At 44.9% G+C, this 13843-nt stretch overlaps 1 protein-coding gene across 7 annotated transcripts in view; it reads right to left on the reverse strand.

The window, feature by feature from the left end:
• The window catches only part of SLC38A9 (solute carrier family 38 member 9), a 79408-nt gene extending 65908 nt beyond the window's left edge, over positions 1-13500 (reverse strand). For 3 of the 7 annotated variants that reach the window (XM_032769006.2, XM_032769007.2, XM_075066954.1), the window contains exons 1-2: positions 13407-13487; positions 3985-4136 (exon numbers count right to left, since the gene is read on the reverse strand). In XM_032769006.2, coding sequence (XP_032624897.1) covers positions 3985-4103 — 119 coding nt within the window. In that variant the 5' untranslated portion in view covers positions 4104-4136; positions 13407-13487. Of the gene's footprint in view, positions 1-3984; positions 4137-4267; positions 4508-5610; positions 6227-13406 lie in introns of those variants that run through there. The other 4 variants (XM_032769003.2, XM_032769001.2, XM_075066953.1 and 1 more) reach the window with 4 other exon arrangements.
• Positions 13501-13843: the final 343 nt, after the last annotated feature.

Genomic DNA, 13843 nt, shown 5'->3' on the forward strand with positions numbered 1-13843 from the left:
AATGAGGCCAAAGAAAAATATGCTGTTTTGGCCATACTAAATTCTGGCAACCTTTTCTTTGAGACCCTCTGCTGCCCCTTGCATTGGAGTATGAACTCAATGTGGCAGCAGGGTGGCCTTTGTCTGGGATGTGCCTTTTGCTGTCTCAATGAAAATCTGCTCAAATTCGTTCAAGTTATAAACCTTTGAAAATGTGAAGCTTACAGATCCTCAGACTTGTTAGAGCTTTGCAACTAAAATTCCCTGACTATTCCATCTCCATTGAGCATCCCTTACTTGGGGATGAGCAAAATTTCCCTTGCCATCACAGCTCTGGGCTGCTGTGGGCGAGGCACCATAGCTGAGAATAGGGAGCCTGTCTCTCCTGTGCCCTCAATGACAACACCCCACCCATACCCCACTGGATCCAGGCAGCAGGAAAGAGGAAGTTGTTTTATTTGAGTGCACAGGGCAAAGTACCAGAATTGGGGTGGGAGGAGATGAGGGGGAAGGGAGAATGGGGGAAGCCGATTGAGAGAGACCCTGGAGGCTGCCAGGGATGACAAATTTGAAATGTGAGTTGAGGTGAGGGTAGAGAATGGAAACTGTCTGGAAAAGGAGTCTCAGACTTGGAAATGGGGATGAAAATGGGCAGGGATGGACTGGTGGCTGGGGGAAGCATCCTTGGCTAAAATGAGGAACAGCGGTGATTAGGACTTGGTGGGCAAAAAGACTGGGACTTGGAATCAGTGAGGTGGAGAGAGGAGTAGATAAATACTTGCCAGTGAGAGACAGGGTGGTTGTAGAACTCAAACAGGCTGGACAAGGAGCCTGAGGCAGGAGTCACTGAGATTGGATGAGGAAGGCAGATTGACACTGGGAAACAGTGAGGATGGGGAATATGGGGGAAGGGGGAGAGACAGCTTAGATCAGTGGTTTTCAAACTTTTTTTCTGGTGACCCAGCTGACGAAAACTGCCTTTGATCCAACAGAGCTGGGGATAAGGGGTTGGGGTGTGCAAGGGGCTGGGGTAGAAGGTTGGGGTGAGGGCTGCAGGGTGGGGCTGGAAATGAGGGTTTCAGGGTGTGGGAGGGGGCTGTGCACTGGGAGTGCAGGCTCTGGGCTGGAGCCAGGGATGAGGGGTTTGGTGTGCAGCAAGGAGTTTCATGTTTGAGGGTCTCAGGGCTGAGGCAGGGGATTGGGGTACAGACTTAGCTCCAGTGGCTCCCGGTCAGTGGTGCAGCCAGGGTGCAGAGGCAGGCTTCCTGCCTGTCCTGGCACCACAGACTGCACTGAGCCCCAGAAGTGACCAGCAGCAGGTCCGGCTCCGCATGGATCTCTCCTGCAGGCACTGTCCAAACCAAACAATGGGAGTGTGAAGCCAGTGCTCAGGCTGCATATGGAGCCCTGTGGCTCTGCTGCATAGGAGCTGGACCTGTTGCTGGCCAATTCCAGGGTGCACTGTGGTGTCAGAACAAGTAGGGACTAGCCTGCCTTAGTCGGGCAGCACAGCTGACAGGACTTCTAATGTCCTGGTTGGCAGTGCTGATCAGAGCTGCCATGACCTAGTGCCTCACATTCCACAACCCAGAACTGGGTCATGACCTGCTGTTTGAAAACCACTGACTTAGATGATGAGTTGGGAGGGAGGAACTGGGACTGGCTGGGCAAAGACAGGTTGAAAGGAGCAGGGGAGGATTGGAAGGGAACTAGGAATGGCTGGGCAAGGAGACTGGGAGCAGTGAAGATGGGGTGTGAGGGAGGGACTGTAACTTGGTGTCTGGAGTGGGAGATGAGGACTTGCTGGACAAGAGACTGGGATGTGAAACCTGAGGAATAAAGACCAGGAATTTCTAAGTGAGGAGACTGAGACTGGAATAAGAAGCCTAGGGTACAGAAGTGACAGGACTGAGACAAGGTCAGTTTGGAGGGGAATAGGAAAAAGGGGTCAAGGTTGGGGGAATGGGAAGAAGAGTCTGAGCCCATTAGAGCGTGCTCCTCTCTATAGCCTGGAACAGAAGCTAAGAGTCTCTCCATCCCTCTGCTGTAAGCAAATATCTGTAAAACTGGCAGTGTTCCATCCCCCTCTTTGGACCAGCATTATAGAGGATGACAACCTACTACTGCTATCAGTTACTCTGTTAGCCCAGTTCTGTGTGGCAGGTCTAAAGTTCCAACCTGTTGCTGACCATGTGAGTGTGAATGATGCCACATAATGCAATCTGTTTAGTTTGCATTTAAGGACATAGGAAACTACATACAAACTCTACTAAAAAATTACTAAGGTTGCAAAGTCAAACACTTAATTTAGGAAATGACAGAATTAATGCTGTCTGTGCATCCTTAATTCAGCCCATTTGTATGTATGGATTATGATTACTCATTACATGATCATACTTGCTCCTGCCCCAGGCTTCTCATCCCAGTCTTCTTGACTGTACTAGTCTCACCCCTCCAGGCTCTGTGTCCAAGTCCCAACCCACACATTTTCATCCCAATCTCCTTGACCAGCCAGTTCCAGTTCTCCCTGCCCTTATCTCCTATCTGATCGGTCTTTTGCACCACCACTGACATCCCATCATATACTCCCTCTACCCATGTTCCTTGTCCACACAGACAACTAGTCCCAGTATTTCTTCCTGGGCTTCTTGTCCTAACTCCAGTGTTGCTGTTGAGTTCTATGGAAGCTAGAAGCTGGGGTCTGCAGGACTGCAACACCTCCATGCCACTACCTGGCAGCTATGATAGGGCAGTATACATCATCACTTGAACCTTGTGGAGACAAATACCTTGGAAGGCTTCCCTTGGGGCCCCTGATTGGTCCAGGTGCCTTATTTAAGCCTAGGAGGAATTCCAGGAAGTGTGTCTGTGCAATAAGGTGCACTCCCCTGCCAACTGTAGTTATGGATTTCTCTCTCAGATAGAGCTGGGCTCAAAAGTCAAAGAGCAAACTCCTGGTTCTTGACTCCAGCTCCAACCTTTGTGGTTCCTGCCCTCTGACTGCTATTGTTCTGACCACTGGTCCTGACCACCCAAGCTCCAATCATGACAATTGTCCCACAGCTTAGTCCTAGTCAACTTGCCTAGCCAGTCCCAGTTCTCCCTTTGCACTCCAGCTCTTTGTCAGACCTGTCTCCTTCCCCACCACCACCCCACATCTGCTTCAATTAAAAAGTTTCAACATTTTTAGTTTCAAAAAAATTCAGCCTGAGGTGTTTGGCAAAACTGTGAACAACTGCAGTCTTAAAGAGAAGTGTCAGGCTGCCTTAATAGGCTGTGTTACAAGCCCCACCTATAATCACACTAAGTATAGCTGACATGCTGCCATCACATCCCTAAGAATGCTGCAAGATTGCCTATTTCTGAAGCATAATTTTCTGGAGGCCCTCCAAGCAGCATGTCACAGTGGGTTTCCCTTCTTACATGCACACACTTTTTAAACTCATACATGCCTATGAATTCATATACATATGCACACAGCATTTATTTATATACCTGTGTTCACACAAGCCATTCAATCTTTTGCACACTCACCATTTAAGTCTGAGATTTTAAATTGTCTAAGATTAAAAATTTTAATAAACATGGAAATCAATATGTATTCACTACATCTATTCAGTTTAAGATAGATTTGGAAAGTTACCAATATAACTTTTCTAACAAGTTCTCACTGCCCTCCCTGAATTGTCAAGGTTTCAGTAAACTCAATAGACCTCTCTCTTCCTAGAATAGAAAAATGAATATTTATAATTTAGCTCAGGAGGTGTTTATTAGAAGCCAAACATTTTGGGTCTGGTTATTTTATCTTTATTGAATTGTTCTAAAGGTAAAGATAAGACAAAGTCACTATCATGTAGGGTGACCAGACAACAAATGTGAAATCAGGACAGGGGGTAGGAGGTAATACCCTATATAAGAACCCAAAATTGGGACTGTCCCTATAAAATCAGGACATCTGGTCACCCTACTATCGTGATCACTGTAAAAGGTTACACTGCTCCTCACCTCTTGCATTTTAGGTCTCCTGGATTAAACTGAATGCTCATGATTCCATAATCACTTTCATCACCTCCAACAGGGATCAGGAGAGGTTTGGTATCTTCTTCCAGATTTGAAGAATGCATTTCTTTCTTCTAGATCCTGTAAATTATTCTGACCTAAACAAGTGAAACAAGACAACTATAATTAGTAATTAAGGTCCTGTTATGAGTTTGGCATGGGCAGAAGCCTGCATGCATATAGAGTCCAGGTGGTACAAGGGAGGCAGAAAGCCAACTTAACTAGCTACCTGGTAATTCCCCTTTCGTAAAAGGAACTTGGTTGGTGGTGGATAGCTGGCATAGTGTGCCTCTACAGCATGCTTCTGCTACCAGTGTAGGGATGCTGCCAGAATACCAGTACTCTCCAGTTGCTGGGATAGCCATGCATAAACTAGTGCACCCTTGCTGAGGACTGGGACTGGTACCTCCCTAGCTGGTCTCAGAATCCAGGGGCCACAGCCACCATTCTTCCCCTTTCCCAGGCTATGCTGATCACAAGTGAAAATCGGGCCCATAGCATTCAAATTAACATTAGAGTGACTTCCTTTTAAGCTTTTTCGTGTTCAGACCTTTATAACATGAGACTCTCTTCTGTTCTCAAGCTTACACTGGTTTAACTGAAATAAACTCACTTATTTCAATGAAATTACTTTCAGTTTGCTGCTGTGTAATTGAGAACAGTTTATCCTGTTCAGTGGACTAAATGCCTTGCTGTTTCATTCCACTAGTGCAAACTTTCTAGAAAATACATCCTAAAAGTTGCACAAAGATTTTTTATATTTCCCAAAATAAAGATCAGATTATGGCAGTTTTGTAATTTATGTTCAGCCACCACCAAACTAAAAGGAATCAGTTGTTAATATTCCTACTTATAATGGATTATAAATGTGTATGATAGTTTTGGAAAAGAACCCTGACTAGATTCTGATCTGGCATACATTGGTGTAATGCCACTGACTTCAAATGAGTTACACCGGTTTGAAACTAATATCTGGTATCAGAATCAAACTTTAAACACACGCAAGACTTTATTTTCTTTATTTTGGTTATCATGTGGAGGCAAGAGAATCTTTTGACAATGAGTTAATCAAAATTGTGGAGGCGTATCAAAGAGGACCTGAGGAAATCCCTGAGGGTACAATTTAAATACAAACCATATTCTTTTATGCTTTATATTGCACAGAATTTGCAATATTTGCTTGAATCATTAAATTTAAATGCTTAAGAGCTTAGGTAACATACTGTGCATAATTTACACACAGACATCTCAATTTGGCAGATCAACATCTGAATGTTGAGAGCAACACGCAACTCTTCTTACAAATTAGAATCTATTCTACGTGTGTGTATTGTGGCGGCGTTCTGCCACAACTGCTTATTAGCCTTTCTTGCACCACTTCCACTCAGACTCTCCCAAAGTGCTCACCACACTTCTCACCTGTTCCATCAAATTTTCCTCCTTCCTTCCCTACCCCTCCTTCCAAAAGAATCATCTCCCATTCCTTGAACCCACCTCTCCTTTGCAGTTCTTCTTCCCCTCACCCTCTTAAATCTATATATAACTTCTGCAGCCTCTTCTGATTCTTCTCACCTCTGGCAATCTCTGCCCTAATGCTGGCTGTCATCCCTCTGTTGAATCGTTTTGTGCTACCACTGTTGTCCCACTGGCTCTGTTCTAACCGATCTGATTGTGCTTATTCCTCTGTTCCTGCCTCCTTTCTTCCTTCCCTGCCTGCTTCTGGACCTTCTGGAATTGGTAAGTTTTGTAGATGGAGCAGGAGTATTTCTCTTCTTGCATCCCCTGAAACCTGGCTCCTGCCATCTGACATCACCTCTCCTATTGCACTCTTGTCATACAGCCTCTTCTCTGACCTTACCAAAGTGTCAGCACATGTCAATATTGGACCCCCAGTTTCCCCAGCCTTACTACTTCCAATTCCTCCCTCCTATACTTTTTTAAACGCTACAGGCTGGTCTACACTGTTAAGTCAAGTTGGCTTAACAACAGAAAATCTTGTCCCCTATGAGATGTAATTAAGCTGACCTAACCCTTGGTGTAGACACCAGCAGGTCAATGGCAGAATTCTTCTGTCAACCAAGCCACCCACCTCTGAGGCAGATTAACTACAGTGATAAAGATTCCCTTCAGTTGCTGTAATGCAGGCCTGCACAACATGCAGCCTGCATGGGCTCACTATGCGGCCCATGGGGGGGATGAGTAGGTGGGCTCACTGTGTGGCTTGTGGGGGGTGAGTCGGCAAGCGGTGGGTGAGGGAGGGGGGCTAAAGAGGCAGGTGAGTAATGGCAGGGGGCTGAGAGGGAAAGCAGGTAGACAGTGGGGGGAGGGTGGCAGCAGGTGAGGTGGGCAGGCAGTGGTGTGGGCTGAGGAGGTGAGTGAGAAGTCAGTGGCTGACCTGTTCTACTGATTTGGTCTGGCTCCCATCACCTCTCCGAGGGTTGCGGCTGTCTAGAGGTTCCTGCCTTCCTTCCATGCGTTCCTCATTCACACTTTATTCATTCAACAGGGCAACTGATTACAAAGTTGGGGGAAGATCTTATTCTACTTCTAGCAAAGACATTTTTCATTTACCTTAATTATACTACCTTAGAGGCCTGCTATAACATATTATCAAGGTTCGGGGCACTTTGGCAGCGGGTCCCGGAATGGAAGGGCCCCCCGCTGCTGAAGACCTGGCTGAACTTTGGCAGCGGGTCCCACTTCGGCGGTAATTTGGTTTGGGTGGGAGGTGCCCTGGAGCAGAAGGACCCCTGCCGGCAAAATCCAGGAGTAGAAGAAGCTGCGGGTCCCCCAGAGTGAGTGAAGGACCCCGTTCCAGGGGCCCTGAAACTCTCAAGGGGCCCCCTGCAGGGCCTGGGGAAAATTGCCCCACTTGCCACCCCTCCCCCTCCCCGTGGCCCTGGACTTTCATACTGGTGACCCCTTTCACACAACAAGCCTGAGTGTGACCCCTCCCTTATACATTAAAAACACTTCAACACCATTATAAATACTGGAGGCAAAGCAGGGTTTGGGGTGGAGGACGACAGCTCACAACCCCCCATGTAACCCCCTCATGACCCCCTGAGGGGCACGACCTGCAGTTTGAGAACCCCTGATTTACTGAAAGCTACACAGGATGTCTCTGGAGGAGTTATTAGTAGACTAATTATGCCTTGTGGTCCTCTGTTTTAGCTAAAAGACCATCTTTCTTCCTTTTTACAGAATTGTTTTTAAAGTAGAGATGGATTTTAAACTACAGACCCAGATCCAAACACATTACATTTTGTAATGGCGGATACTAAACTTGAGTCTTACAATAGTTATACACAATATAGGACTCTCATTAGATTAAATCAGGAAGTCGTTTTTTCAAGATACAAAGTTACTCCGTTTAGTAGGTTTTGTTGCACAGCAATCTCCTCGCAGCCTTTTCAAAGTGATTTTAGCAGAACACTTTAAACATGTATTTGGGGGCAGGTCGGGGAGGGCCCTGATCAGCAAATGGCTTAAACTCTTCTCATTTATAAACTGATGTGAAAATGAGTGGACTCCTTGTAGTGTAGGTTTCCACAAGTGAAACTAGTGAATACTTGCAGTTTAAAAGGGAGAGAGATGGGAAAGAAATGTACTATAAAAACAAACAAATCTGTCAAGATTAAAACAGGAAGAGACAACTTTAATTTAGCCAAAGCTGTTTAGGACCAATTGAGTTAGGAGGAAAAGTAAAGCTCAAAGTTAAAGGATAAATGTGCAAATGTTGCTGCCGATACCAATAATGCAGGAATTGTCTTAGTGCTAAGAAATAACTCAAGCAATGTTTTTCCAGCCTAGGGGTCCCTGTATCTTGTCTAATCCAGAGAAGATATGAGGCAGACAAGACTGAAAAGCAGGGGAGCTGAATGACCTTGGATCTAGGCCATACGCTCCACTATAAATGTGTTAAAGTAAAGGGCAGCTTCTTGAAACTCCTCTTCCTTCTGGGCTCCTGAAGGAGCCCAAATAGACCTGGGTACAAAGCATGACACACTGTATCTTGACCACCCTACACCCTCATGTTCATATTTATAAATGATTGTGTGGTATCAATACGAAGTTTGTCATGTTGGGTGTCTTCAGAAGGCTCATGATGCACTGAGCATGGTTGTTATAGTAATTGTTACAGTAATGTTATAGGTTATAATTTCATGTATATAATTGAGGTTGAAAATGTATCCTCATGACTTAAAGCAAACCCATGCAAAAACTAAGAACAGAGGCGATTCACACCTTGTCAGGGCATGGATGGGACCAGCCCAGCCCAGCCTCACAGGAACAATGGACACTGGCTTAGGCAGCAACAAAAGAATCCCACTCCCTCAAGGCAGTCACCCCCTTCCTTTAGTCAGTTTGGAACCACAATGAGGTAGTGCTCACCTGACTAAAGTGGGGGAGGGGGGCACAAAGCCAAGAGGAAAGAAAGGACATGATAAAAGGGTGAGACATGTGCCATGCTGTCTCTTTTCCACCTACATCTACAGCTGCCCCCACCACCAAGAGACTGAAATGCTGATCAGAGGGGAGAGCCTGACTGAAAAGTAGCCAGCCAGCCGGTGATGAGAAGCATCTAAGTTTAAGGAGATTGAAAGTGTTAAGTCTAAACCCTTGAATTTTGTATGCGAACATAGTTAACATGGTTTGGGCTTCTCCACAATGAATGACAGGACTATGAGATTTGTCTACACTATGAATTTAGCCATGTCAGTCATGGGACACAGACATGTGTTCTAATTTCTTTTGTTTGTAGAGGGCTGGGACAACCATTTTATAGAACTGTTTCTAGGGAATAGAGTTACAGCCTTGCCCTAAGCCATGTGATATTGTTCCCTAAGATGTTATCCACAGTAGACACAACTGTTAGAACACAGATATCCAACCTGTCATACAACCACACAGTGGAACAGTTAGACTTAATGGCCCTGTCTTCCCTAGAGAATTCTAACAATTCCATTAACAATAGGTTACTCCTGAGGGAATTCTGCAACACTGTGCAATGCAGAATTTTGCAGAAATTACTGTTGGGTATGCAGAATTTCCTTCCCCCCCAACACATGGTCTGCAGAGCTGTTGGCAGGGGAAGGGGGAGGGAACTGGAGGGTTCCCAGCAGCTGCAGTTCCTAGCATCCCCTGAAGGCAGGAGGCAGCATGAGACTTTCTCCCCTTGGATCCCTGGGCTCTAGGAGGGTAGAGTCTGTGACTGTCTGGGCTGGAGGGGGAGGGGAGAGAACAGGGTGTGAGGGTCTGGGGGAGGTAAGGGCTGTGAACATCTAGACTAGGGGAGCTCCCACAGCTGGGCTCTGGGGGAGGAGATGGGTGACTGGACAACAAAATGGCAGATGAAATTTCATGTTGATAAATGCAAAGCAATGCATATTGGAAAACAATCCCAACTATATATATAAAATGATGGTGTCTAAATTATGTTACCAGTCAAAGATCTTGGAGTCATCGTGAATGGTTTTCTGAAAATATCCACTCAATGTGCAGGGGCAGTCAAATGTGAACAGAATGTTGGGAATCATTAAGGGATAGAAAATAAGACAGAAAATATCATATTGCCTCTATGAATCCATGGTAGGCCCACATCTTTAATACTGCATGTAGATGTGGTCACCCAGTCTCAAAAAAGATATATTGGAAAAGGAACAAAAATGATTAGGGGTATGGAATGGCTGCTGTATGAGGAAAGATTGACTGGGCCTCTTCAGCTTAGAAAAGAGACAAGTAAGAGGGAATATGATGGAGGTCTATAAAATCATGACCGGTGTAGAGAAAGTAAATAAGGAAGCACTATTTACTCCTTATAACACAAGAATTAGGAGGTCACCAAATGAAATTAATAGGTAGCAGGTTTAAAACAAAAGGAAGTATTTCTTCACACAACAGTCAAGTTGTGGAATTCTGTGCCAGAGATTCTATAACAGGGTTCGAAAAAGAACCAGATAAATTCATAGAGGATAGGTCCCTCAATGGCCATTAGCCAGGATGGGCAGGGATGGTGTCACTAGCCTGACCGGCAGAAACTGGGAATGGGCAATAGTGGACGGATCACTTGATTACCTGCTCTGTTCATTTCCTCTGGGGGCACCTGGCATTGGCCACTGTCAGAGGACAGGATACTGGGCTAGATGGACCTTTGGTCTGACCCAGTATGGTGGTTCTTATGGGTTTGGGTGGGGGGAGAGTGTCTGGGCTGGGCAGGAGCCCATGGCTGGGCTCTGGGGGAAAGGGTGTGTGTCTGGGCTGAAGTGAGGGGGAGAAGTAGGAACTGGATTGTCATATGGGTTTCTTCAACTTTCTAAGTGGGGGGGAATTTTTGTGTTGCTGACAGGTGTTTTGAAATAAATTATCAAAAATAATTGAAACTGGTGATTATATAGTGCTTGACAAAATTTGCAGAATTTTAAAGTGTGTACAGAACTTAATTCTTTGCACACAATTCCCCCAGGAGTAACTGGTGAAGCTCAACATGCAGTATTGAAAAATAGCTGCTGGAGCCAGAGAGGTGTCTCCATTAGAGTTTCCACTATTGCAAAAACTCTTGCAACTGAGTTTGTTAGCAACAGTTTTGTAACCTTCTGTCATAAACAGATAGTAGGAGTTAATAGAACAGAAGTACTTTATATCTCTTTTGACTGTAAAGGGTTAACAAGTTCAGTAAGCCTGACTGTCACCTGACTGGAGGACCAATCAGGGGACAGGATACTTTCAAATCTTGAGGGAGGGTAGTTTGTGTGTGTGCTGTTAGAACCCAGAGAGAACCACCACCAAAAACTGAGAGTGACCAGACATGCAACCAAATTTCTCTTCAATCTCTCCGATACAGGCTCTTATCAGTTCAGAATAGCGAGTACTAGGTAGATAAGGCGAGTTAGACTTATGTTTGTTTTCTTTATTTGCAAATGTGCATTTGGCTGGAAGGAGTTCAAATTTGTATTTTGCTGAAAGGATTTTAATTTGTATTTTGCTGAAAGGATTTAATTTGTACTTGTATACTTTAGGCTGGGAGGTATTCCCAGTGTCTATAGCTGAAAACCCTGTACCTATTCCATTTTAAATTTACAAAGATAATTTTTACTGTTTTTCTCTCTTTAATTAAAAGTTTCTTGTTTAAGAACCTGATTGTTTTTTTTATTCTGGTGAGACCCCAGGGGACTGGGTCTGGATTCACCAGAATTGGTGGGGAGAAAGTAGGGAAGGGGGAGAGAGAGGCTAATTTCTCTCTGTGTCAGGATTACTCTCTCTCTCAGGGAGAGTCTGGGAGGGGGAGAGAGACGAAGGGGGGAAGGGGCATTTTCCTCTGTTTTGTGATTCAAGGAGTTTGAATCACAGTAATCTTCCAGGGTAACCCAGGGAGGGGAAGCCTGGGAGAGGCAATGGTGGGGGAAAGAGTTTACTTTCTTTGTGTTAAGATCCAGAGGATCTGGGTCTTGGGGTTCCCCAGGCAAGGTTTTGGGGGGACCAGAGTGTACCAGGCACTGGAATTCCTGGTTGGTGGCAGCGCTACAAGTACTAAGCTGTAATTGAGCTTAGAGGAATTCATGCTGGTACCCCATTTTTTGGAGGCTAAGGTTCAAGGTGGGGAATTATACCATGACACCTTCCCTAATGTAAGAAGGCTCACTATGGTTTGTCCAACCATTATGAATAAAGCTAGAACATCAGAACTACATTTTAAAAACAAATGTAAGGCATGTCTTTAACATAGTTCAAGCAAGACTTGGTACTTTGGCCCTAGAATGTTTGAGTTGTTGGCTGGATTTTAGCAATTTAGCTAGTGTGCTTAAACAAGTTTCCTAAACTCTGTTCTCTAACCAGTTTTTTCATTTGGCTGGGAACCAACCACAGATGGCCTAGCCTGCATAAATAAAACCCTTATTTAAACATTTTATAATTAAACTGTCATTTTTAAATGTTAATGACAATATTCAAATGAAATCAGCACAATCTACTCAAAGGAAACTGAACTACTACCAAAATATGATGAATCTTTCCTATTCTTAACTAAACCACTTCATGTCATTTCATTGATCACAAAACAGAAACTGACTATCTTGCTAAAATATATTGGATAGGTGAAAGACAATACTACATAAAGATGGTGCAGGTTCCAAGTTAAGTGCATCTGAAACAAATCAATAGACATAAGTTGTCAGCCAATATATCTTAACCTAAAATAAGTAATTTCCACATTCAAATTTTAGCACTTACAAAAAAAAATTCAAGCTTTTGCAGATATTACTGGACAGTATCTGCCAAGATTTTTTGCAAATTATATTCAGTTAAAAACAACTATCTTGTCCCTGGACCAACTCAAAGTTCTACCATCTTCTTCATTAGGCTGAAGGGGAATGCTCAAATAGGAAGCAGCTGGATGCTAAGGTTGACTTAAACTCATCAATGTGTGTTTTGTTTTGGGATCTGAGGTGAGACAGCCAGCAAATACACTAGCCACAGCCTCTAGGTTTCAGAACAGCACACTTCCTTTAAACTTTCCAACCCAATTCTTACACTAGAAGTAGAGGATGTTATCAATCACTTTAAGCTGGCTGTACCAGTTATATTTAGAATTAATTTTATGTGATAAAGGACAATTATATTAATTTTCTTTACAACCACACATATGATCTCTACAACTCTTACAAAAAAGGGCAATTCCATAACAGAGACATGTATCAAATGCTGTAAATCAGCCTGATCAAAGAACTGCACTACTTAATCACAGTATGTGCTGTACTGCACATCAGTGCAGCTAGATTGTAGAAAACAGATCTATATCATTTATAAAATCTATAACTATCCCCAACTTTCGGGCTATATCCTAGTTCACTCGTTTAAAATAGCTTCATGCTGAGCATTGCTGCTTTTAGAAATACTTAGTTTCCAAGCTTTGTGTCCCGGCTGTCGTTTCCATTTGATGCAAGATGTAATCTTACCTACAATTGTAAGATATTCACTGTGAACATTAAACGTGGCTGTCACTTGAATCGCAGCAGCCAAGGAAGAGAAATAAGGAGCTAGGGTGAAATTGTGTCCCCACTGAACTCAATGGGAAAACTCTCATTCACAGCGGTGGGGCTCCGCTTTCACACCTCGTGTTTTACAGAAATCTCCGCATATGGAAATAGCTACTTACTACGCTCCTCCTAGCTATCTCCCCCGGCCCCCGAGACAGGATTTTATCAACAACATTGCTGCCAGTGCCCCAAAGCACCGCCTGAGCAGGGCTGGGGGCAGCATTAACAGCCTGTTCGTGTCGATGTTGCTCTTCTCGCCCCAGACACAGGGCTCGCTGACTGCCCCGGGAACTGCAGCGCCCGCCCTAGCACCAAGCAATGGCAGAGCTGTACCTTCAGCAGCCGGGACCTGCACTTCGCCGCAGCCTTCTCACCCGGCCAACCGAACTCGGGAGCCCGGCGCTTCGCCGGCACAAACAGGAAGGGCGGGGCGGCTACCGGGGAGCGGGCCTGGCGCTCATACGGCGCATGGGCTAGGAAGTTTTCAGTGGGTGAGTCGCTCAGGCGAGCGAAGGGACCGGTTGCCTACTGCGGACTACAACTCCCAGAGAGCCTTGCGTCAGGCTCTTCCCCCGGGACTCGTCCCAATGGAGGGCAAATAGCAGGATAGAGCGACTGCCTACGTTTCCCACAAAGAACGAGTACTTGTGGCACCTTAGACACCAACAAAATACTCCTCTTTTTGCTCATACTGACTAACAGGCTACTACTCTGATACATTTCCCAGAGTGACTTGTGCGCTAAGCTTTCTCCCCCACCCTTGCTCAGAT

The sequence above is a fragment of the Chelonoidis abingdonii genome, chromosome 6 (assembly GCF_003597395.2).
Source record: "Chelonoidis abingdonii isolate Lonesome George chromosome 6, CheloAbing_2.0, whole genome shotgun sequence".
Taxonomy (NCBI): Eukaryota; Metazoa; Chordata; order Testudines; family Testudinidae; genus Chelonoidis; species Chelonoidis abingdonii.